The sequence below is a fragment of the Kryptolebias marmoratus genome, linkage group LG16 (assembly GCF_001649575.2).
Source record: "Kryptolebias marmoratus isolate JLee-2015 linkage group LG16, ASM164957v2, whole genome shotgun sequence".
NCBI lineage: Eukaryota > Metazoa > Chordata > Actinopteri > Cyprinodontiformes > Rivulidae > Kryptolebias > Kryptolebias marmoratus.
Window position 1 is genome coordinate 25,468,933 of NC_051445.1, and position 26,625 is coordinate 25,495,557.

Sequence of the window (26,625 nt, forward strand, 5' to 3'; positions counted from 1 at the left end):
AACCTCCTCACCAACCACAGCCAGGCTCAATAAGCATGACACAATCTGTCATTACCACACTGCCATGGGAGAAGCTGTGGAAAAAGTGAAACCCTGCAGTGCCAAAGCTGCAAACGGTCAGAGTGTTTGTTTGCAGGCTTTTTACTTTACGAGTCAGCCACATAGATGCATGTTAAAAAGCAGATGTACCAGGAAGAGAGCAAAAGAGATAAAAAATGTCTCCAGTGTTGTCAAAGGCTTGCCAAACAAACCCTCAGCAATGAGTTTAGAGCTCACAGAAGGCAGTCTGTTTCACCGCATCCTGCTTGCTTTTCCACTTCACCCCCTCACATCTGCCCCCACTCTGGTCTTCACTTCCCATTCTATCCCAGGATCCAAGACGTGTGTGTCCTGCTGAACTTGAGTGAAAGGCCATGTGAGTGCTGGTGGCTCAGATTGGGGTTAACACAGCTTTGCACCATGCCCCCCACAACCACCTTCACCCCCTGCAGTGCTCTGTTTTGTGTGGAGCTCTGCTCACCAGACACTGATGTCATCTGTGCACTGAAAGGCTCAGTTGTTGGTTGTTGCTTTGTTATGGCTACATGCTCAGCAACAACACACATTCACCAAACACATGGTTGGGCACCCTCAATTATTTAGTCAGCTGCAACACAAACAATTTTTAAGACATTTTTTGTTTTACTCAAGTGTAGGTTCTCATAAAAGTTGTCCTTTGCTCCATCTAGTTTATTTCTGTAAATGACTATAGTCTCATAATGATTCATTACATTTTTTTCTCTGCTCTTCATTCTATGTTTACTGAAATAATTAAAATGCTGTATAATTTTTTTTCAGTTTCTGCGATCCTCAGGCTTTTGGTATAGGCAATTTTGTGGCTTGTTACCATTTTACCTCACTCCTTAAACAAATGCTGTCTTGATATTTTAGGGGGATTCGGTACCTGCTGGAGATGATGGTCCATTCATTGACACAGTGACTCTGGAGCAAAAAACTAGCAGCATCGAGGGAACCAGTGGGAAAGTCAGCGTCTGGATGCAGTGGATGCTACCAAAGGTCACAGTTCAACTGTTCGCTCCCGACCCGACTGCAAGAAAGACAGGTTCTGAAACATTATTCTTCTTCATTTATGCTTAAAGAGCATTTATCATTATTTGTGCACATTTTTGCTTTTAAATTGTGTTAGAGTCAAAGCTCATGTTAGTAATATTCATTTACATGTCTACAGTTGAGAAATGTGTAAAGATGTGAAAAACGAGCTGATCATGCAGGCAAAAGTTGCCAAAAAGGGATGACTTTAGGTGAAGTACCCCAAAACACAGCATCGATGAGGCACTGGCCACAAAAGACAAAAGTAGGGATAGTGAACTGTCCAGATGTGGCCTCTTATGATGAAGCCTAATATGAGCAAAGTCCCAATGTTGCTGCTCTCACATAATTTTCTGTTTACATTTTTCTTTTCTTTTCTTTTTTTCCCCTTCTTTTATCTATCTCCGTAAAACTTTGGCAAACCGTGGAGCCCAAAAAAGCAGTCAAGGAACATAAACCCTACCATTCGTCTCTACACTGTCCCCATGTAGATAAGAGGCATTTCTCAGGACTTGGCACCACAAAATCGCAATATTCTCACTTTTCTTCACATGGATATGAGGGTTTTTATTCTTTCTTACACTCGCCTTTGTGTTTTGTGGCTCTCCGCCCTCCTGAGCTAAAGCAGCAGCTCATCCCAGTTGTTGTGTCCTTGCCTGCAGCCTGAGTAGCCTTCATCAGTGGTTTAGAGGAAGCTGAGCTGCATCTTTTAGGGGGGAAGTACAGGTCCTCACTCCTCCGTCCCATACTGTTGCTTCTTTAAACAGCGACACATCGATTTGTCTTGTTCTCATCAGAACAGTCTTTTCTGTCCTCTTGAAACGTCATCATTTCATATATGGTAGTGCAGATTCTGTCCCCAAAGACTCCGAATGTATCAGAAAATTGCATCTAAAAATTACTCATCTGCTCTATAAGTTAAAAGATTGACTGTGATTAATTCATTTGAGTACTTCAAAGCACTTTGTAGGTTTTCTGGTAACAAAATGTGATGTTAAAAATGTTCTTCAATTACAGTTTTTTGTGTTTTTTTTTTATTGTATTCAGTAGTTTTATATTAAAGTTTAAATATGTTAAGTTTACAGTGTTTATGCTTTTAACATGTATTGAATTTACATTTACATCTAGTCCAAGCTGACAAAGGTTGCAGCAAAAGTGAAAAGCATAAGATGAATAACATGGATGGTGTTGAAATAAAAAAGACTTGTATATTTTATAAGGAAAATAGAAGAAACTTTCTGACATTTGTTTGGGACAGATTTACCAGTTTGCAGTGTGAACGAAGGCTGAACACCTTTTTTTACCATCTTGCTTTATCAACACCTAGTGATTTCCTTGGCTTTTTTTCAGTGAATTGTTAAACACTTGGAATGAGAAAGAAGTTGGGATGAAGGAAAAAGGTAAATAAATGGGTGATGAATCTTAAGCAAAGTACCTCTAGACCCTTAAAGATTTACTGAGTGATGAAAGACTAGATTTACCTTTAATTGGTGACTGTAAGATTTAGCATCTGCCAACCAGATCACACAGCTTAAGGTCTTTACGAGTGGAAGTGAAATGATTTACTCAGACACCTCTAAACAGGAAGTTCTTTAAATATGAGCTTAATACCTGCCATCTGAGTTTGGATATGAGCTTAAAATTATATTTTTTGTGTATAAATCTTTTAAATTATGTTAGAAATAAAAACTGTGGGAATGCTATTTATTTCATACTGAATGTCACAAATGTATTTCTGAAGATAAGTAACACAACACAAGAAGGTAATATGCTGTGATTTAATGTAAAGAAAATCCTACTTTTAGGCATATAAAATAAATGTTTTACAAACATCAGAAATAGATCTTTGATTCTGATTGTCAGTGGAAGAATAAATGTAACATTGCTGACATCGGTCTCCAAAGGCTCCACTTCAGGCACAAATCAGTGGAAACACTTTGTTTTGAGATGAACCATTTCAAGAAGAGATTATGGGTTTAGAAAACTCATTCATCAGTATCAGCACTATGTTGGAGGCTTTGACTTTCTGGAAGAAACAACTTCAGAGAATAGTTATTCCACTCAGTTTCCTCAATAAATTTAAAAAAGTTATTTTTTTCATTATTAATAATCTGGTGGGGAACTCAACATTTTTTAGTCACCACAAGGCAAGATTATGACAACAACCATAGTTTCACATGCACTGAGCCCATTTTCCCAAGCTAGCCTGTGATTGTGGGACTTTCTCAGTGGAAACAATGAGACCCAAGTTTTAAAACTCATAGGCTCATTTCAGTACAAAGTAAATCAGTCCTATGAAACTTACTCACTCTGCCTGCAGTGGCTGGATACATTTGCACACAGAGGCACACACAAAACTTTAAGAAAATACACAAGACTAAGATTGGTTTTTATTATCGATCGTACAAAATCTTCGTCTTTCCCAATCACAGCTAATTATTTTGAACCATCTATGTATATTATATTCACCAGAGAAAATGTGCTGCCTCAAATATCAAGATAATATTGAAATGTAGGTGGGCATATTTGAACAATCTTTAGTTGTTAATATCATTGTCATTACCTGTACACAGACCTAAATTCTAACTAACCTAAGAAACATTTTAGTCTAAAGTAAAACTTGAAACTTAATGCTGTCCAGGATTTTACCACAGCAACCAGATCAAGCTCAGAGTTGACACCTGAAGTGGGTCTCTCCCTGTGCTTCTCAACTAAAATGAAATTCACTCGCACACAGGTGAAAAGCTCTGGAAAAGTTCAAGTTCATCTCAAATGCCTGTTTGTGTTACTACGCAAATATAGTATATATGCTGCTTTTCTGTTTTTTTGGCCCTCCAGTTTACTTCCACCTCTTAGTTTGTAAAACATGTTGAACTCTGTTTTTTGCATGTCTTTCAGAAATCTGTGTCTTGAGTGAACTGGAAGACCTGAGTGCTTCTGTCGATGTCCAGGATGTCTATACAAAGATTAAATGTAAAGTTGGCAGCTTCAACATTGACCACTATCGTTGCAGGTACAAGTGCATCTTAAATACATAAAGGCTTGTGCATGCATTGTCAATATAAAAAAAGTTTTTATGTATCTTTTAGTTTTACTTTTATTTTGGACAGTATAAATGTATGTGGTTATAGACACTTTTTTTTTAATCCATCCCTTCACCCTGCTGCCCCCATGCATATGCTCTTGCAATCCAAAAGCCCACACAGACCAACATTTTGTCTGTTTTCCTCTCTTCTCATGTATGTTTTGGTATCACTTTTGCATTTACAAAAATATTATTACATTTTAAGAGAAGGAAAACCACAAATGTTTCCCTACCACACCCCTAATAAGTTCCAGTAAAAACGGGAACATTTAGTTTTAAGTTCTGAAAATATTCAAAGATTTTATTTTTTTACATATCTAATTCAAATTATGTTCTTATAAGAGTGTCTTTATTTTAATGTATATTTTTTTCTGAATTTCTTTCTCTTTGCTTTTATCACATTCCTTCAGCCTGGAGTCAGCAGCTCAATATGTGCTGTGTGTGTGCCTGAAGTTTTATTCTGCAGGGAAAAGATAACTTAGCAGGAGGCAATTCCCCCTGTCTACATCTGAGGAGATAATGAAGCAGCAATCGCAGCAATCAATGGTGCAGCATGCTGCATCCAACCTTTTATTTGTGTGTGTGTGTGTGTGTTCAGGTTTATATGCTTAAGTGCCTGTGTTTATTTATTTATTTATTTTTCCAAGCATCTCATGCTCAAGTCAAGCCAGAGACCAGGACAGAGTTGGACCTTAACGAGCCCTTTTGACTTTTGAGCCCTATTATAACCAAGCAATGCTCTCACAGCTAACATGATAATAGTTATTGATTTTGATTTGGCAGGTTTTAAAATCCCTTTAGATGGATTGTAGGCATGTCAGTAAAGGTCAGAGAGGTGTAGATGTGATGGTCTTGGCTTTGAACCTGACTGTCTAACAGGCATCTCACAGACCTCCCTGTTTTTGTATAGCTAGGTAATTTATAATTTTGTCAGGCCACATATGTTTTGTGCAGAATATCAACCTAAGCCAGGATAATGTCAGCAGTTAGACATGTTCAGAGCGTGTAGATGCTGTGGGTCATTATGTCATTCTGTGCTGTTCTCCACAGGTGTGTGTCCAATTGCTTCTGAGACAGTGCCAGCCCTAATCTCTATACAAGACCTCTATGCCTTCTTAAGTACATAATTAGTCAATTTTCTAATTTCTTGGTTATTTCAGTGTAACATAGTCTCAACATACTTTTACCAAGCACAGTTCTGGCAAGCAGAAGCAATTTGTGATCCAAGCCAGGTTACACTCGTGGTTGTTCAGGAGACAGTGGAGGATCTCTGGGCTTCTGGCCCACTCTAATCTCCATCATTCACACATACAAGAGCCCACAGTGAGTGGAGTCGATATTAATCATTCTGAATAGATAATTGCTTGGTATTTCATCACCCAGCCCAGGTTATTTGTGTACAAAGGGTCAGATTAGATCAAACTTGACAGAGAAAATGTCTCGCCTAGCCTTAGTTATGTGACTGCTGGAAAATGAATTGACTATTACATAGGGCAAGCAAATAAGGGAGGTAAATACCTAATTGCATCCCTGATTTTATCAGAATATGATAGGAACAAGAAAGGTTGAGATAGAGAAGACAAATGACAGAGGACATCCACAGGGAATACAAAATAGACAAACCCTCAGAGCAGAGGATGGTATTTAAAGGGGAACATAAAAACAAAAAGGTAAAGGGGTGACTTAAGTATTAAATATTGTTGAGACATTTCCTGTCTTGTGGGTACTTCAAAGGATTACTTTCCGTCATTATTTTAGCCATGTTTTCTTAAGCAACGGTGTTCATTCAACTAAACTATTACACAAAAATGCCCTCTGAGCAAGAGAAGAGACACTTCACCCTTATGCGCTCCCAACAGCTCATACAAATTGAAGCTGATGTTTTGCAGCTGTTCCTCAGACAGATGAGAGGCACTGATAACTGGTTGGGAGTACAAGGAGAAAACTGAAATGAAGACCCTATGTGTTAGTCAACTTTACAAATGTAAGTGAGGATATAATAAAGGTTTAAGGAGATTATTAAGGTACAGTTTAAGAAGAACAGACAGAAAAACAAACAGGTGTACCCTAACAAGGTTACCATGCTAAAAATGCTGTGTCACACTAATTCACAAATTGTGCTGTTAATTGAGACTCGTAATTGTCATATCTCTCACCAATTTTATTTCCTCAGTTTCTGCCTACATGTATTCCTTTCTTTTCGAGGTTTTCATTAGTTGAAGTGTATAATTTTACACTGACAAATTCTATTCATTGGTGAATTGCATTCAAGCATTCACTGTAAATCTTTCAGGGCTGGAAATCCCATAAAGTTTAATTGGACTGTGCAATGTTTAGTGAAACTTCAACACCCAATCTCAGTCCCTACAGTTCTCAGTTAGCATCTTATATGTTAAAAGGATAGTTCAGTCATCTTTGAATTAGTGTATCTGAGTAAGTAGTTATCAGTAGTTAGTGCTTTATCAGCTGTTACATTAGTTATTGTACGAAGTATTGCAAAAGAGGCAAAGGGTTTTGTCCAGGCTAGGCTAATGGCTAGCAAAACGAGTGCCAGATTTTGATTGATTTTCAGGCTTATAAAACAAATATTTTTCGAAAAAGACATACTGGTGTGAAAGAATGCTACATTGGCTAATATTAAACCTCTACACGTATAATTTGTTGCCATTTTGTCAACCAAACATTTGTGTTACTATGCAAATGTAGTATGTGTGCAGGGCATACTGTGGACGCAGATGGTCCTGAGGCTGCTAAATGTGTCAGGCTGCCAGGAGATGATCCAAGTTTCCAATTGGCCACCAATTATAGTATTTAGGTGTTTTAGTTATTTCAATATAAAGCATTTTTTTAACTAATAAAAAAATCAGAAGAATCCATGCTAAATATGACCAGACTTTCACGTTTCAGGTGTTCATTTCTGGTTTGACAGAGGGTGGTAGAACCTTTCTGTCAGCACTGAAAATCAGACCCCTGGCAGCTTTTCTCTTTTTTCTGGCATGCATACCCATTCCTATTCCCTTTCTGTGAATGGGAAGAATTGTTGCTGTAGGTTGGTGGTTACAGCTCCAACTAAGACCATCTCATTTCAAGCGTTTTAGCACTGCTGGATTCATGCTCCCAAAGAGGTGAAGAAATTGTCTCTCGCTGACATTACATGTCAAAAATCATGTCATGTTGTTTTCACATGATCTCTGAGAGTCTGTTCCAAGGAGAACTTTTTCTCTCAGGGGTATGCATCAACTACTGTGATTTGGTCAGAGTTTTGTTTTAGGTGTGTTTATGCAGAAAAATGGATGAGCTGCAATGGTGTCATTTTGCTTCCACTGAGGAGCAGCTGTGCCAAGCCATCTTTACAACTGTTACAGCAACTTTTTAACTTATAAAGATAGTCAAAGAAGGAGATATTACAGTTATTGTTCATGGAGGAGACAGTGCTGAGACGCAGGCGACTCTCTGTGGCTGTGCTGGCTGGGAGGGAGTACAACTTAGCTGGGCAGTGTAAGGGATGATTTCTACATTTGCTTGTTGTTGCACACTGTCTGTCAGAAACTGTGGCAGTTTCTTTGGTACAAATTTGCAAATGCCAAATGACGTTTACCATCTCAATTTGTATAATGACAATGGCTGGTCACAGTAAGGGAAGAAAAAATCCGTACAGGGACAGATGAATGAAGACTCCATTGGCAAAAAAAAATTGTTCCGGCGCTGTGCAGAGGAGGAAGGGGCTTCCCAGGAGTTCTGTACTGCAGTTTCTTATAGAGTACAAAATGTCCATGTGACAAAGAACATCTCACAACCATTTGAATGAGAGCAGATATCTTATGAATCCAGCTTTACTCTCAGCAGCTGTGTGTGAAATGTCACTATTATGGAAGGCTGATGTTAACAGCTTCACATGGCTTGTTTTGTCAGATTTCCCTGATAGTGTATTTTCACAATAGGGTGTCACAGGGTACTAATCTGAATGATTGGGAGGCTATGTGCAGTGGCATTGTATTGAGAAGGGTCTGGACATTCACACAATTCAAACTTCCTTCTTTCCTACAATCAATCAATCAACATTTATTTAAAGAGCAGCGTTTTCTACAAGCTGAAGGTGTCTGATGGAGGGTTGAGAGATTCCAACATACAAAGCATTGCAGTAGACGAGCCTTGAGCTGATAGGAACATGAATGGCCTTTTCCAGGTCAGGACGATTTAAAAAAGGTTTAACCTTGGTTAAAAGATGTAACTGATAAAAGCTGGCCTTGACTACAGAAACTATATGTTTATCAAACTTCAAGTCCTTGTCAAAAGTCACCCCAAGTTTTTAACTGTGTCTGAACTTGGATGTAAGAGCACCAAAGTTACAAAGAGCAAAGTCACTGAAAAAGATGCACTCAGTCTTACCTTAATTTAAAAACAAAAACATATATTGAAGCCACTGCTTAATGTTGGTAATACAAAGGATTAAAGAAGTTTGAAGATTAGTACTTCTAGGCTTTGTGGGCAAATAAATCTTTAAGTCGTCCACATAAAAGTGAAAAGAATGGTAAATGGCTTGTACTTGTATAACGCTCTATCTAGTCCAAGGACCCCAAAGCGCTTCACACTACAGTCATTCACCCATTCATCCTCACATTCATCCACTGATGGTGGTGAGCTACATTGTAGCCACAGCTGCCCTGGGGCGGGCTGACAGAAGTGAGGCTGCCATCACACCAGCACCACCGAGCCCTCTGACCACCACCAGGCAAGGCAGGTGAAGTGTTTTGACCAAGGACACAACGGCTGAGACAGATGGAGCAGGGTTCTAACCAGCAACCCTCCAGTTACAGGATGAACCCCTACCTCCTGAGCCACTATAACCCAAAGAAAAAGAAAAGTGGTGTGGCCATAACTGATCTTATCCCTAAAGTAGGGCTGAATAATAAATACCAATATACAAAATACCAATACTGCAAATTCATCCATCCATTTTCTATACCTGCTTTGCTTTGGCCAAAGTTGCAGGGAGATGGTGCCTATAGTCAATGGGCATGAGGCAATTTATTTGGTCATTATAAAGTATAGTGGTAGGTTTTGTTGTCTGAATATTTTTGGGTGTGACTTTAGTCATGGTGTAATATGGCATTTGCTTTTTATTACCTCACCTTGTAATTGTTTGGTTTTCTAAATAATTGAACTGAAAAGTTATGTATCTTATTACTATATACTGCCATGACAACAAAATTATTTTTTAATTTCTTTTTTAAAAAGTGTTTGTCAGGCTGCATCTCACTGAACAAAGTGCAATGTTGTACCTATTCTCTGCTCTGAAATGATTTTGTTTGCCCCTGGTACAGCAGCACTTAATGTCCCAGATGCCCATTTTAAGTTTGCGTGTCTCTCTAGGCCAGGGCAAGGATGCCACTCTGGTCACTATGAAGGACTCATTCTGCATTGCAAGGAGACAGCTGTGGTGAGGTTCTTCTGTGTCCCAGAGCAGCAATGATGACCTTCGACCTTTTATATACTGTTCCTTGCCTCACTACTGCTCCCATTTAAGGTCCCCCATCTATTCTGGTACTGGACAGACAGGAGAAACTCTCATTGTGTTTGATTCTAATTCAAAGTGTGAACAAGTTTTACATATTGCACATCTTAAAATCATAAATACAAAATAAAATGGTAAATCCAAAAATTTGGCCTTGTTTACAACACAACACTGACCTGTCTCTCCAGTAACATGTTAACTCAATACTCAAGCCAATGAAATTTGGTCGCTGCCGATCTTTTCAGTATGTGTGTTGGAGCCTAACGTTGGCCTCCATTCTATTGTTGATGAAATCTTATTTCATGATGGTCTTATACTGGCAACCGAAGAAAACAACACAAGTTATTGGCGCATTTTATTCAAGCAGTAAAGTATGGAAGCTAAAAAATTGACTAAAGTATAAAGGGCTTTTATTTTTATTTTTTCAACATTTACAGTACTTTAAAGTTCAAGGGAAATTTTAAAACATTCTTTAGTTATTTCAAATATGGCTAGTACTTCAGTGCCGCACTTGATATGTACTATAAGACCATTCCTGTGTTTTAGCTGATTCAACCTGGTTCAGCTCTCTGTGGGTATAATCAGTTGGCTCTTCATCTAATTTTAACTGACAATTTGAACAGTTTCATGCTCATCTGGCTTTTCATTTTATTTCCTTATTTATTTTCCTGTCTTGTTCTGAATGCATACATCAGTCTTTCCTGTCCCTTCATTGTGAAATTTACAGTCTTTTCTTGCTTCTACTTTTCTCTCTTATCACCTTCCCTCTCCTCACCTCCAGTATGGAGGAGGGTGGTCGGAGCTCGGGCAGCTGTCGAGGAGTGGTCCTCTCTTGCACTGACAAGCTGAACAGACGCACTGTGTTGGTTCGACCCGTCAGCAAGCAAGAATCTTTTAGCCACTTCTCTGGCTTTTTCCCTCCTGTAAGAATCCAGCTCCTCTTTATTTTTGTTGACTGTTTAACATCCATCAACAGTGGCTTAAGAGGTCTGTCTGCAACACTCAGACATTTTAAAAGATGGATCATTTTAACAGTTTTACAGATTCTTTTGAAGGTTTGGATTTCTTAACCAGTGACATACACATTTGTGTATAGTCATTTATGAAAATGTTATCCATACTGTTCTAAAATAAATTATTCTCCTGCCGTTTATTTAATATATTTTATTCCTAAAGAGTTTATTCTAAGTATTTTTTTCTTTGGTATGTAATGGACATTTTAAATAGTCACACAAAAAGTCAAGAAATGGAAATAAGTAGCAAAGTCTTATAAACAGCTTCTAAGTCCACTGTTACTGGATGTTTCTACAGTTTTACTCTGATGTTTTAAATCAATCCACCTGTCTTCAAATCAGAACCATTGCATTAAAATTTATTGTAGTTATTTGGCTTCTGATTTTTTATACCTTGCATCTATTTAGTAAATCAGTCATATTGAATTTAAAAAACAAAACAAAACAAGAAACAATGTTCTAGGAGTTTACAAGAATTGATGGGTTTCATGAAATGGACTGATTTGCTTATTCTTCCTTAATTACTAGACAAAAGATTAAATTTGCTTTAATAGCCTGATTTGTTAGTAGCTTCAGCTTGGCTTGCTACAGTCTGTTTTGTTGGGTTGAGGTCAAGCCTTTTTCCTAAAACAAAAGCATCAAACTGAAAACTGAGATTCTAAACGTTAAACATGTAACATGTATTTTCTAAAATCCTTCTTGAATTCATTCACTGTCTAGAAATGTGACCTTATGTAAAAAAAAAAAAGAGAAAGGCTTGATCCTCACCTAAGAAATTGAGCCAAAATAACTCAAAATAATTATTTGACTTGTATTACTTTGTGTGATGACATCCTTCACATTATTCTGATTTGTCCTGTTTCACATCAGACGGCAGCTAAAGTACTGGAGGGTTCTCATCAGCAGCATGGCTTCCTGTCAATAACGTACACACAGGCTGTCACCAAAAACGTTCGTCACAAACTCACCACTCGGCCTGAGCGTCCATCACGTAGCAGTGTTACCATGGCAAGCCAGAGGATCACTGCTGATCCCCTGGCAGACAGCTCGCCTCAGTACCTGAGAGAGATCCTACTGACTGCCCAGCCCTTCGATGTGGTTTTATTTTGTCCCTTACTGACCACTGTAGCAGGGGTGTTTCAGGTAAAAAAAAAAAAAAAGTTATTCATTACAGAATATTAGAATATTTTTGTGCTTGATTAATACATGTGAATGTTGAAAACTGTGATTTCAGATCCATTATTCAGGCATTCAGATAACATAGACATATTCTCATATAGAATAAAATGAAAAGCTGTAAGATTTTTAAAACAGTGCTTTAATGTATAAAATGTGTTGTACTGAACCAGTTTACTGCTTGGAATGCTACTCAATAGTGAGCACTGATTTATTTTTATGTTGTTGTGGTACCCATTTTTTTAACAAGCAACAAAATCCACAAAACTGTGATCTTTTGATTATTTCTAAATTTGACTTTGTTTTTCTAGACAACAGTGCCACGGCGCTACAGAGAACGTGGAAAATCAGCAGGTCAGCCAATGAGGAGCCACACTCTAACGTCAAGATGTTTGCCTCTAATTTACATCAACACCAGTGTGATCAGGGTCTTCTGCCATGGAGGACAGGACAGACAGACACTGTCAGGTGAGACAGTTTTTTTTTTAATTCAAACTATCTAAACAATAGGACAGTAGGAATGCGTGAGCCAGTTTTATATTTAAATGTATAAAAAATATAACCTTAAAATGTTTGATTTAAATGTTCTAATGTGTGCTCATAGATTCCAATAAGAAAGAAGACACGCTGGTGCTAAAGCTGGGTTCCCTCAGCATGGCTCCTCAGGCTGATAACCCACTGACCCGGACTGTGCTGCGAAAAGATATCTACCAGTAAGACAAACTCCCTTCTTACCCATATTGCTTCATCAAAATTAGGTTTTTGTGATGAATAGAAATTGGGTGTTTCAAATACACTGTTTAAAACACCAGTGATTGTTTTTACATGCATTTACAGCACTGAGGTGTACAAGATATATTATCAAGTCTAACTCCTTTTACATAGTTCAGCTGCTGTCTCTGACATCTTTCCTGTTATCAAATCAGAGCACTCTCAAACAGCTTTATCATGTTTTCCTTTGAAATCACACCCACAACACCGGCAGTAATAAAATTCAACAGTGTGTCATGTTTCTTTTAAGGTGGCACAAAAAACAGCCATTTATTCATGCTGTTTTTTTGTTTTTTTTATACATATTTCATCATGTATTCTCTGGGGATGTTTGCCATCTCTTGGTGCTGTTAAGATGCAATGGATAGTAGCACCTCTTAGTGGTATAACTGCTCCTATAGTGACAGAGAGCAATGAGTGACACTGTGGGGGTCCAGCAGGCCCTCCAGCTGAAACCCAAGACTGTTGACACAACCTCTCACCCCCCAGTGCTGTGTGGATCAAAGCTGTAGGGCAGGGAAAATCTGCACTTTAGAGGAAAATAGTTCAGCACAAAACACATTTTCCTGCTATAGGCAGCAAGAATCTGGATTGTGTCATAGCTCCCTCAAAACCACAGCCCCACAGAGCGTATGCGTGTGTGAAAGAAAGCGCAGTTGGGCAGATATGAAGCTGGCAAACACATGTAATGACGGAGATAAAAGTGGTGCCTAATGCTTTGTGCAGCTGCAAGTGAAGTGGAGAAAAAGAAAAGTCGACAGAAAAGAGCAGAGGAGGGACCACTTAAATCTTCCTTGCTCTGTGCAGCAGTGTGTGTGATATGAAGGGTTCTTGCACTGAACATGAATGCAGAGAGCGTCTGATTTGTTGGTGTTTAGGACGGTCTGAAATGCCACAATGTTCAACATTATCCAGATTTCTCTAGGAGAACCTAAACTCTCCGCACTAAAGTGTTGCTCACTTTTTGATTTTCTTTTTTTTTTGACAATATATTATCAGTATCCATAGTTCTAGTCTGAAGGAAATGTTGAATTGTTTTGTTTTTATTCCCCACTACTCTAGATTCTCACTGGGCTGAAATATCTGCTGTTCATCATCCTCCAGCGAAAGCAATCCTGTTTTTGACCCGTGTTAGTGTGTCTGTAGTATTAGTGAAATATTTCAGGAACTGCTTTGAGCGCTACACATTGCATTACATTTTTGCTTAAAACTTTGGCATTAAATATTTGCCTCACCCCTTTTTGTCTGTTAACAAAATATGTCATGGACTACTGGATAGGGATATTGCATTCAGAAAGTAATAATTGGATCCACATGTATAACTGATTAACTTCAGGATTCAATACAATTCAAGATAGACACTGCAGCTAATTGACCTAAGCCAACACAAAAATGCCTATAGCTCAGTCAGTTTTATAGATATTGAGCTAAATTTGGTGTGGTGGTAACTAAGAGTCATCCTCAACATATACTTCCAGCTCTAACAGATCAGCTGAGATCTCAAAGTATTGCATAAGATTACACGTAAACTGCTAGGGCTCTGTCCTTCTCAAGATGCTTTTAGTTAAAAAAGGCAGCGGGACATATGCATTCCTTCAAGGAATTCAAAATCTTAAATTTTGATATAGATGAGTACAGCTAATGGCTTTAGAAACTCTTTCTTCATGGAAACTGTCAGATTTTTGAAGCTGACATACCAGCTATCTTGTTATCTTGTCAGATGATTAATGATGAAGCTGTGGGCATGGAAAATAACCTGGAGATTTTCTCAGACTTTTGCCCCAAAAACCAGTAAGACCATCCATGTAATTTCAACCATACTGCCCAACAGTGTTCAGCTTGTGGTAGTTAAAGGACTTGCAGCTTTGTGGATGTGGTGCCCACATCTGCTTACACATAGATTGCATCTCAAAATGCCCCACCCTGGTCTAAAAAGACACACATTACCATGTAGCGCTCTGTACGCACATCAACCTATAATATGCTCTTTCAAACTCAATCACTTTCCTGTACCTAGTCATGTATTCACACCCATGCGTTAAATGCACAGAAATATAAGCTGCAAGCTTGTCTTGTGTGCACAAACACACTGACACTTAGTCACTCATGTAACCTCTCCATACAGAAGCCAACAGTCACCACTTCCCTCTCTGCAGCGAAACCCAGGAATTATGTTACACCACTATCTGTGTTCATCTTTCCATTCCTAACCAGGCATTATCCTCACCATCTTCCCTGTTCACATCTGCCCTCCAATTTAGGATGATCACACTTCTGAATCATTTGATGGATAACCCTGTGATCAGAAACTTGTTAACATATCATTGCCACGCTCAGTTTTGGGCTTTATCTAAGCTGAATTCTACTGTGTATGCTCCCGCAGGTTGCATATAGAAAGTCATAGGGAGAGTCTGTAATCAAGCAAACCAATGTGTGTTTACAGTCTATAACCAACTGTGGCTGTAGCAAGAAATATGGCTGAGTCCCAGTAGCCATTTGCTGCAGTTCTGTTTAAAGTCCACCGCTAATTACATCTGTTGTTATAATTAAATGACTCATCTAAGCAGCTATGCTTTTATTGTCTACTGTTCATAAAATGATTGCTTCACAACGTCTGAAACCAAGATTTACTGTCATGCCACCCTCAGAGACAAGATGTGAGAAGATAGAAAAAGGCTAAATAGCAGGCATATGTAAAGATTTTGATGGAGCATGCTGGGATAGCTAACACTAACGCTGTTTCTGAAACTTTTAAATCTCCTCACCTTCCATTTCAGGCGAGCCATGATCAGGATAAGATGTGTTTTTTATCATTAGAAGTAAACAGATTTGATCAAAAAACGAAAACTAATTTATTTGACTGTAATTCTGCATAGCTGGGTTGATTTCCACCACCAAATGAATTCTGCAACAATTAACATGGTTTTGTTTAGCAATGAGGGGTAAAATTTTGATTTTGGAGAGGATAGTGCCCTAGCAGTTTGCACAGTGACCAGAAGTTATGCTAAAGCTACAGGATTCCTCTTTCTCCCTCTTTATCTTCAGCTACAAGGCCGCTGTCAATTTACACAGCTGAAATCATTTTTCCTGTCTTGAAAAAGCTTCTTTTTTCCCTCCAAGTACATGAGCAGCAGCTCGGGGAATGTCCAGCATTCACTCAGTTCTAACTTTCTTGTGGTTTGGGCCTCTTTAAAATCTTACATCTTTACTCTCCACTTCCATTCTTTCTCCCCCTCTCATCTTTTTTTCACATTTTTATTCTTTTTTGCACTCATTGAACACTTAGTTGAAAGCTTCTTCTATGCCAACATATATGAGAACTGCTCTTACAAAAAGTCTTTGAAGGCTTTGTGACAGTCGTATGAATATGTTTGACTTTCTTTGTGTGAGAGTTATTACAGTCATTCAAAACTGCCTTGAAAAAAACTAAATATAACTTAACATTATTTAGTGATAGGACTTCACCAGTTTAGGTCAAAAATACTGAAAGTAATAAATGTTTCTGTGTCTTTATCAAATATTGTTCAAACTACTTGTTCCTTTAAAAATATTTTCAAGAATTTGATCAATAATTTGTTAAATAAAAAAATAAAATGTTATAATATTTAAATATGTATGATCCCCGGCTTTAAAACATTGATTCCTTGAGAATTTGTGATACAGGAGGAGTTTGAATTTATAAAATCTTTGGACTAATTAGTGGCAGAAACAAGTGCAAATTTTCAATATTTAAAAGCAATTCTTAAACCTATGTAAATTAAAAACTGTCCTGTGTTTAAACAGTAAACAATTGTCTTTAGTCCATTTTCTGTATTTGTCCTTCCTGTGTGCCTGCATGGGTTGCACATGTTTCTAAATGTGCGTTTGTGTCTAATAATATCCTGCACATTTCCCGACATCCCCACACCTAGATGACACAGCTTTAGATTCCATCACATACTCATTTGCGTCTTTNGGGAGAGACCAAGACGCAAAACATCCCGCTGCCACAAAATATGGTTGTTGTTTTCTGTTTTGATCGGTGCACAAACTCATGTTTCTATAGTAACGGATGAAAAGGCTGTGGTGTCAGCAGTGACAACCATCTCTTCAAAAAGATTTGGCTGGATTAATGCATTCTCGTCATTTTGCTCACACTATAAGTCATTTAAAGTACACATTTCTATTGCAGAACAAATTTCGTACTGTTTACCACACATACTCAATTTTTTATATTTATATTTTAACTCTTGAGGCACTATTTATTTTTTTAATTCATTTTATGACCCACATTAACATTATTAAAATTTATTTTACTACTCCCAGTGTTTTGTTTGCTTGTCTTTCTCCTCTTTCACTCTACTCTTCTAGACAAGGTTTGGAAAAGTGACAAGTAAACACACAAATGTCCAGGGAATTAGTTCAGAACTAAAATTTTCTTTCAGTTTTCAAGTTCAAGTGGATTTTATTGTCATTTCAGCCATATACAGTGTATACAGTACACTGTGAAACAAAAAAATGTTCCTCAGCCCCAGTGCTCAGTGTGGGAGTGCTGGAGGTGTATCTGCCAATCCGGACTGGCTGAGGTCTCTCAGTCAAGAAATCTGCATCTAGTTGCAGAGGGAGGTGTTCAGGCCCAGTCAGTTCTCTTTCCGACCAGATGCTGAGTGTGAATGTGTTAAATGCTGAACTGAAGTCCTTGAACAGCATTCAAACACGTGTCCTTGTTGTACAGGTGGGTAAGTGTCAGATGGAGGGTTGTAGCGATGGCATAATCTGTTGAAGTTATTACTTAAGTTGATCTTATTTTTTTATATATATTTTGTTTTGCACTTGCCTTTTGCTGTTGTTCATACATTCAAATATGGAGGAAATTGCTACATTGATCTTCCTTGTGTTCAAACAAGACAGTTTTATGTACATTTTGCGTCATGTCTTGTGTGCTCTAGAGAGACTGTCTGTCACAGGCCCTCCCTCATATTTCTAGTTAAGGACACATCTTGAGCACAAAGCTTCTCACTGTGAAGTCCTTGTGTGAACACCAACTATGGAGAAAAGTTCAAAATAAATTGTCCACACATTCACCAGAAAATCTCCAGTATTCATGTGGGAATAAAACTTCTGTCTTTAATTTTCCTATGTCTTTATTTAGTTTTGCTTTTCAAAATTGTTTTTGGTTTAACCTTCCTAGACCTTCCTTTTATCTTGATGCTAAATCTCTTCTTCATATTTCCATCAACTTGTTTCCACACACCATCACATTCATGTTTCTTCCCTCACCCCTGCATTTCTGCGTATTTGTTATTTCCTTCCTGTCTAACTTTTCCTCTCTGTAGCTCCAGTGTTGGTTAGACTGGTCCCAGTCCCAGCTTACTGTGGTCAGCAAGCCACCTCCTTATTGCTGTTGAATGGCTGCCTAGTTAAACCCACATATCTGTCCTAATAAGTAGTTGTGATGGGGATCTCCCCTTCATAGATAAATACAGCCAACCGATGCCAGGACCCTGCCTGTTACCAATAAAGTTTCCTCTCAATGCATTAAATGCACCCTTCTCTCTCAGTGGCTTCCTTTCCATGGCTGTGTCTGCACTGAGCTACAGTAAAATACATGCTGCTCAAGAGCAGAGGAAAGGAGAGAGATGTCCCTGAAGAGTCTAGCTGTTTTTATTGTAAAAGAGGTGAAAACTTACGAAGCACAGCCAGAAAATGGTTGTTTTATTATAGTAAGTGTTGTGGATTCTTTGGGCCAATACTTTGCTCAGGTTCACACACTGTTCTTGCTCTTGTAACAGAATTAGTTTTCTGTGTTCTCATCTACATTTAGTCAGAACATTGGTTCAGGTGTATGTTTGACAGCTGTAGCTCTCTCAACTTTTTCGTTTTTCAAAGATTGACATTCTTTTTTTAATGCTCGTAGCTTGAGTCTTTTTTTTTTTTTTTTTTTTTGCTTTTCCCTTCATCTTTCGTTTCCTCATAAAACCCAGCGTTCCCAGTAAGTGATTCATTAGATGCTTCAGTGCACACTTGCCTCATCACTCACTTTAGTCGGCTGCCAAGTGCCCCATTTCCCCGTTTGTTGACACTAGTGAAAAGTGCTCCAGTTTTGCTTTGCTGCTGCAACAGAGAGAAGTTGCTTAGGCCACACACAGACACCCAGGACCCACTTTTATACACTTCAAGTTGCTTGAGAAACTCTTTGGTGGCCAAGCAGGTTCAATGATAAACTTCACTGAAACACAGTGAGGCTATTTGCCATCACTCCAGAAAAAATTACCTTTTTTATTTTTGGGGTTTAACATTTTTGATGGTGTACAAATATAAAATTTATATGCGTTTTATATTAGTACATAACAAGGCAAACAAGTGTTCCTGGTTTTCCTCAGGGCTGTATTTTGTGTATGTACCATTACCTTTGAGCAGTTTATCCAAGGAGAAGCTTCTCGTCCTTCTCTTCTTTTTAGCATTCTTCACCTTCATGTCACTAAAATAAGACAAATCTAATGCTGGTTCTAAATCCTTTATGTATTTTTCAATCCCACTGTTGCTTAAATAGCTGTGGACGTTATTTAGTTTGGTCCAGTTTGTCCCATCTTTATGGTAAAACACAAGTGGGACATGGCAACAATAATTTCATTGACAATTTTTCTGTTTTAAATCAGTAAAACCAAGCTGTATTTACGGTTTCTTCTATTTGGGTCTGGAAAGCCAGGCTGAAGAAGACATCCGTTGAAATAATTAGTTTGATCAACTGCAAATCGTGCAACTCCCTTTGCTTTTCTTTTTTTCTGTTCTTCATTCTTATTCACCCAAATGCACATCCATGTTCCCCTTCTCATAAGAGAAAGAAGATAAAATAAACTGGGATTTGGGGGGGTCAGCCAGTATAAACATTGTTTTTTGTAGTTCCAGAAAATGAAACACCTGGTGCTGGTAAACTCAGAGGACATATTTCACATTGCCTTGACTCTCAGGATTAATGCAACATCAAATTGTTTTAAAAATGGGGAAGGACACTGTCTTGGATAAATCATACACCTCTTTTTATTAAAGTTTGCCCTTGAAGTTATGTTTCAAGTGTGACAAGATCGCCGACAGATGAGACTGGGAGTGGATTTGGAATGACTCTTATTAAAAAACAGTTGACAAGACAGTGTGTTGTAATGTGCACAGGAAAATTAGGTTCAACCACTAAAGACTGCTGCAGCTTTTTATGCAGCTTTTTTTTCTTCCTTTAACTTTTATTTGTCTTTAAATAAGTCTTCACACACACACAAAATATATATATATAAATTCATCCATTCATCTATTTTCTTTCCCTGAGCTGGTGCCTATCTCCAGCATTCACAGTGCAGGAGGCTGGGTACATCCTGGATGGGGCGCAAGTCCATTGCAGGACCACTTGAAGACAAATAAAAGACAAGCAATCATTAACACTCTCACTCACTCCTAGGGACAGTTTTACAGTTACCAATAACCCTGACATGCATGTTTTTGGTGTGTGTGAGCAAATCGGAGTACCTGGGAAAAAACCCTGGTATGCACGGGGAGAACATGAAAACTCAACATAAAAAGGCCAGGACGTGAACCCATGTCCTTCTTTCTGTGAAGCGACAGTTTTAATCGATGCTCCACTGTACCACCACATAAATATAAATAAATGAATAAAGTCCCTATCTCTACACCTATCTCTTTGTGGGCATGAACAATAAACTGTTGTTTACACAATCACAGTTCCCTTATTAAGTTAGTTTAATTTTTCCAATGCAAAATAATATATTGTAATGAGTTTCAAGCTGCTTTATTATACCTTACTTGATGTGCTGTCCTGTTGGTATGAATAGTAAATATTGTGTGCAGATCATGCCTCCTTCGATCACTGTTGTGGGTATATCTGAATGAAACCATGTGCAGCACTGACATAAATGTCAAAATGACACAATGCAGTCACTTTAATAGATTGATGAAGTCATTATTTTGATGTACCTCGTGTCTAAAGGATTGTGAAGTTTCTTTATCTCTCTCTCTGTCCCTCTAATTCCACTTATCTGTCATTGGTAAGCTTTAGACCACAGCTCTGCATTTTATCTGGCTGTTTCTTGTAATGAACATGAGTCTGTATACAGCATCATGTGTGCTCTGTTGTGGTGTCTGCTGACTTCTGTGTACAGCTTGTGGTTCATTCCATAAATTTCTGTGGGCTGTGTGATGTTATTCTCAGGCCTGCTGCTTTGTGAGAAGATTGCACCACAACACTTGTATTCCTCAGCCTGCAGTTAGAGGTTTTGGGGAATTAGGAGGGAGAGAACCCCAGCCTGGGCTCTGCTACGCATTTTTATGACCGTTTTATGTACAAAGCTCTCATGCAGCGTGCAAAAAAATGGAAGGGAAGAGAGAGACGGGAGTATTAGGACTCACCACAGAGAAATCAAACGTCTAACCCACTACTTATTTTCCTCTTGTTTATTGGCACAAAGTGGTGAGGTTGTTGGGAGAGCAGTGTTGGTCTGTGAAATTAGGGTGGCCACTGAAACTGTCGGCTTTGTCCAGAATTTTGAATTGTACTGTGAAAATTAGTACTTGGAGTTTCATTAAACTTGATATGTATGAGTCAAAATAGTTTGTTTCCCTTCCTTGTACCAAAATTTATTTTTGCACACTAGATGTAATAGTAATATTTAGACATTTGTGTTTATTTTAACACCTTAGTGTTTAATTTAATGTAGCTGTAAATGCTATTTTTTTATAAAAGATAGGAAACTTAACTGTTATGGATGGGTAAATGTGGATCAGTCAACAAAAAAGGAAGTTGAATGTACAATATCTTAAAAACAATTGCTTGGGAAAAGTTTGTATTCAGTACTTTTTTTTTTTTTGTAAAATATCTAATTATATACCCACCAGTTTTTGCTTGGTTGTAGGAAGGAGGTATGAATAACTTAAAAATAAATGAAAAAAATAGTTAAAATAATAATGATGCAGTCTTGTTTTTGTCCGTTTTTTGGTGATGCATACTGGAAACATTTTAGCTTTCTTAGAGGATTTATTTTTCCTTTCTCCCTTGAAGCTTTTTCACAAGTTTGAAGTTAGGATTGATTGCTGCCATCACATGTTATCCTTCAATCACATTCACATCTTTCATCTTTTCTTACTTGGACCTTTTTCTGTTTTGGATTTGTGTTGGTCTCATGGCTTTTAAGATATTTGTATTTTTATTGACCACTGCTAAAAGGCAAGTGATGATGTTTTTGTGTACATATGTTTGTTTGTCTATTGCGTTACCAAAATGTCTCCTTATCACTGAATGGGTTTTAATGAAACCTACAGATGGTAATCATTGTCTATACATCTACAGCTGATTTACTTTTGAAGTCAACTTTATTCAAGATGGCCACCACAGCTAATCTACCTTATCAAACACATTAATGGCTTTAACATTAGTTATACAGAACTTATGCTAAATTTTACTGCATGCTTTGTAGCTAAGACTCTTCCCCAACTCATAACTTTGTGCTGATTGCTCGAGATCTTTGTTTAAAATTTGCCTGACAGACTTAACTCTGAAGTCAATCCAGTTCAAGATGGGCGCCACAGCCAATCAATCTTAGCAAACACAAAAATAGCTATAACTCTGTCAATTGTACATATACTGAGCCAAAATTTAGTCTGGTAGTACACAAGCTGTCCCCAACACATTTTGAGTGCTACGCATTGCAGAACATTTTTGCTTAAAACTTTAACATTAACTGTTGGTGTCAATCATCTGCTTTATACCAAAATATCTCATCAACTAGTGGACAGATTTTAAGTCACAGATAGTAATCATTGGATGTTTATCTACAACTGAATAATTTCTAAAATTAACCTGATTCAAGATGCTGATACACAACATAAAAATCACATATTTTTTACAGTAAAAGTAAACTCTTTTAGAGCTAGAATCAAGTCAAATAAACTATAAAAACAATCAAAAGTCAAGTCATATTTTAACTAAATGCAATTGATCATAGAATCAGAATCAGAATTGCTTTATTGCCATTGCCAGTAAGCAAGTTACAGGCTAGGAAAACGTTCTGGTGTACTGGTGCAAATAAAACAAATACTAATGAATAAGTAAACATGAAACAAGAAATAAATTAAAGTGTACACGTGCATTATGGCAGGTGGATAAAGTGGCTGTTTCGTGCTAGAGTCAATTATCTGTTATTCAGCAGTTTAGTGGCAGAGGGAAAGAAGCTGTTCATGTGGCGGGAAGTTCTGGTCTGGATGGACCGTAGTCTTTTGCCTGAGTGGAGAAGATTAAACGGGCTGTGTCCAGGGTGAGAGGGGTCAGCTGTAATTCGACCTGCGCGTCCTAAAGTCCTGGAGGAGTACAGGTCCTGTACGGGTCGGAGGTTGCAGCCGATCGCCGTCTCGGCGGAGCGCACAACGTGTTACAGTCTCTGTTTGTCCCTGCTCATGGCCCCAGCGTACCACACGGTGATGGAGGTGGTGAGGATGGACTCAATGACAGCTGTGTGAAACTTCACCATCAGCTACGCTGGCATTTTGAGTTTCCTCAGCTGTCGTAAGAAGAACATCCTGTGCTGTGCTTTCTTGATGATGGAGCTGATGGTCAGCTTCCACTTGAGGTCCTGGGTGATGGTGATACCCAGGAAGCGGAAGGAGTCCACAGTGGTGATGGTGAGGTCCTTGATAACGAGAGGCCGCGGTGGGTCTATGGCTTTCCTGAAGTCCACAATTAACTCCACCGTCTTCTGGGATTTAAGCTCCAGGTTATTTGAGCTGCACCAAGACACCAGCCGATCCACCTCTGTTCTGTAAGCAGACTCGTCCCCATCCGAGATCAGACAGAGACCTCTGAGGGATTTTTAACCCAATCAAAAAAAATTTTTTATCTAAATGATACTTGGTTTCACCTAATCCTGCACGGTGCCAGATTAAAAAAAAACAAAAACTCACTTTGTATGCTTTTGCTTTTCTCTGAGTATAGCTTTTTATTTTATTTTTTTTTTTTATTTTATTGAAAACATGTAACTAAATCCTGTGCTGGTCATTTTTAGTTCAAAAACTTAAACACCTGGAAACCCATCAATGGCGAATCTTTTTTGTTTTTCTTTCATCTTTCTGCCTGTGTGTTGCTGTTAGAAAAATGCTCTACACGCCACACGTGCAGGCCTTTATTCAGAGCTTCCCGGAAACTTCTCTTGTATTCTGGCAGGCTGCTGCCGGTCAGGCCAGGATGCGTGGTGACAGAGGTGAGAGAGATCACTCCTCAGATGTCCCTCACACATAAAGGGCCTGATCCATGGGTTAACAGCATGGCTACAGGGCCTGAACCTTAGTGGTTGTGCTTGTTTGTGTGTGTTTGAGTGTAAATGGGTCATCCTAAAGCAGGATGTAAGGGTTCTAAGAATACATGCAACCTCAGAAGCTTTCTGCTCAACTTCAGAGTGTGATACACAAATTCTACCAGTGTTACCCTATTAAAGCGTGCATGTGCGTGTGTGTGTGTCTATGTGTCTGTATGTGGAGCCAAACTTTATTCTTGTGCATTGTTGTGTTTAGCCTCTTTCCTCTCAGCCTATGACATGTTGATGATCTGACATCCTGCATGGCTGGTTTGAAGCTGTCATTGTACTGACAGCGGGACTCTGATGGGCTGATCACAGTGGAGGCCAGGTGGACTGTTAGGAGAATTCACAAATATAGTTGTGATTATTCAGCGTGTCTTAAGTTTGTTATTGCTCCTCACCCAAAGGCAAAAGGCAAGCCTTTGTGTTTGCCTATGTCTGGGCATTATTGCATTTTTGTTTGTTTATTTGTCTGCAAAATATCGTGTGAACCACTGGACAGATTTTATTGAACATTTTTGAAGGTAATCTTTGGATCTACATCTACAAGGGATTCATTTTTGAAGCTAACCCTACAAAACAGAAAAAATATAATCCTCTCAATTTTAAAGATATTGAGTTAAACCTTTTAGCATTGGCAGAGACTCTTCCACAACACACTTTGAGTGTGGAATCCTGTATTCTGTTATTTTCAAGGTTTGACTAAAATGCCTATAACTCCAACATTTCTCAAGATAAAATGATCTTAGTTTAAAACTCTGTCATGAGTAATTTAGTCACATTACTGAGAGGTCCACTGCAGACATTCCACATTTAACCCCAAATGCAAAATTTATAGCAAGAAAAACTTTTCAGTAAGTCTTGTCAGCAGGGGTGGAAATTGGCACCCGCCACTGGCCAAATGCGGATAAATGTTTAAAGTGGCGTGTACATTTGAGCAACGCACCAGCCACCGTGGCAGGTTTGCAATTAGAAATGACAATGGCGAGTTCCGTGACTGTCTCGTTTTGTGCTATGATGTGCTATGTTAAATCAGTCTAAGTACATTTGTCTGATAAACTTCTTTACTGTAAATGATTTTTCTGACAAAGTTGAGAATACATCATATGATTTATGTAAATTGATTGTACTGGTGGGGTTTGTAACCAAAGGAAGCATTGCACACAAAAAAGGAAAAATAGTGGCTGGTAAAAAAAAGTTCTCCACCAGCCACATCCTAGTCAGATGCTTGAACCACCTCAGCTGAGTCCTTGCAATGGAGAGGAGTAGCGACTCTACTTCAAGGTCTCTGCAGGATGGTAAAGCTCCTCACCTTATTTGTAAGGCTGAGCCCAACCATCCTATAAAAGATGCCCATTTCAGCCACTTGTTTTAGGGTTCTTGTTCTTTCATTCCTGATCCATACTTGATAACCATAGATGAGGGTTTGAATATAGACAAACCATTAAATCTAGAGCTTTTTTATTTTTAACTCACAACAGACCACAGCAACACCCTCATTACTGCAGACAAGGCCCAGATCCAGTGATCCATCTCCTGCATGGAGACATAGGGCCGTACAGTATCGTGTACAAAGCACTTTATTGCTAATTATATTTTACTTTATTTTATTTTATTTACATTTGAATACATATTTTAAGAGAAAGTTTAACAGGACGGTAAGACGGAAAAGTTCACATTCAATGCAATTTACTGTTCATTCAGTCCTACTCCATTATTTATTTCAACCCTAGCAACAAACTGTGACAATTGTGGCAGCATGTTTTAACTTTTGTTTTTCTTTCAGCGAAAGAAAACATGATTATATGTTTCTATAGAAGGCATACAGTATATGTAACATGTTCTATGAGTGTTTTATTTATAGGCGTTTGCCTGTGTGTGTGGGTATAAATGAAGTTAGTTGTTAGACTAAAGAAGAAGCCATTGAAGTACAAAAGAGGCAAACAAGGAGTCAATTTGAAATGAGGAGGAATGTGCCGACATTTTCAAATGCCCATGTGTGAAGCCACAAGCTCTTCTGTGGCTCTGGAAAGCTTGTGAGAAACCAGTGGCATAATTGCCTAATGCTTGTGTAACTAGATGCACATTACAAACCCAGGAGGCCCAACCAGACTTAAAAGAAAAGAGTCTGGCACAAAAATTGGTCCTCTCTCCCATGTGTTTCCCAGCTTTTTTTCACACCTTACAACTCGGTGCCAAAAGCTTATTTAATGTATATTATTTTGTCTAATGTGTTTGATCAGTCCAGTTGCCATTTTCACATTGACTTGCCTCCTTTCTGTTGAATTCTTCTCAGTTTTCTTTCATGGCATCAAGATTAGCTAGGTCTACAGAAGGGTGCTTTGTGTGTGTATGAGAGAATATCAGTCAAGTTCCTTCAGCTGCAGGTTTGAGGGAAACGTGAAGCCACAGTGTAGACAATTCTACTGTGGTGGTCCCCTTTCTTCTCTCCATAACTTATACCACACACACAAACACATACACACAACATCCCTTCAATCGGCACACCACCCCTGTCAATTTATCATCACACAGCTCCAGTTACGCACATGTAGCTGGCACAAAACGTTTTAACTTGACCAAATATGCTTTGCTTTATATGCTTATTCTATTATAAAATGACCAAACGTTGGCAAGACCTCCATC

General features: G+C 38.4%; 1 protein-coding gene across 4 annotated transcripts in view; it reads left to right on the forward strand.

Annotated features, from left to right (window-relative positions):
- Nucleotides 1-26,625, forward strand: part of LOC108234194 (vacuolar protein sorting-associated protein 13B) — a 339,365-nt gene that overhangs the window by 180,819 nt on the left and 131,921 nt on the right. For 3 of the 4 annotated variants that reach the window (XM_017413202.3, XM_025005252.2, XM_025005253.2), the window contains exons 26-31: nucleotides 931-1,102; nucleotides 3,988-4,102; nucleotides 10,471-10,612; nucleotides 11,573-11,845; nucleotides 12,190-12,346; nucleotides 12,483-12,591. In XM_017413202.3, the coding sequence (XP_017268691.1) occupies nucleotides 931-1,102; nucleotides 3,988-4,102; nucleotides 10,471-10,612; nucleotides 11,573-11,845; nucleotides 12,190-12,346; nucleotides 12,483-12,591 (968 nt within the window). Of the gene's footprint in view, nucleotides 1-930; nucleotides 1,103-3,987; nucleotides 4,103-9,547; nucleotides 9,615-10,470; nucleotides 10,613-11,572; nucleotides 11,846-12,189; nucleotides 12,347-12,482; nucleotides 12,592-26,625 lie in introns of all 4 variants that reach the window. The other variant, XM_025005255.2, reaches the window with a different exon arrangement.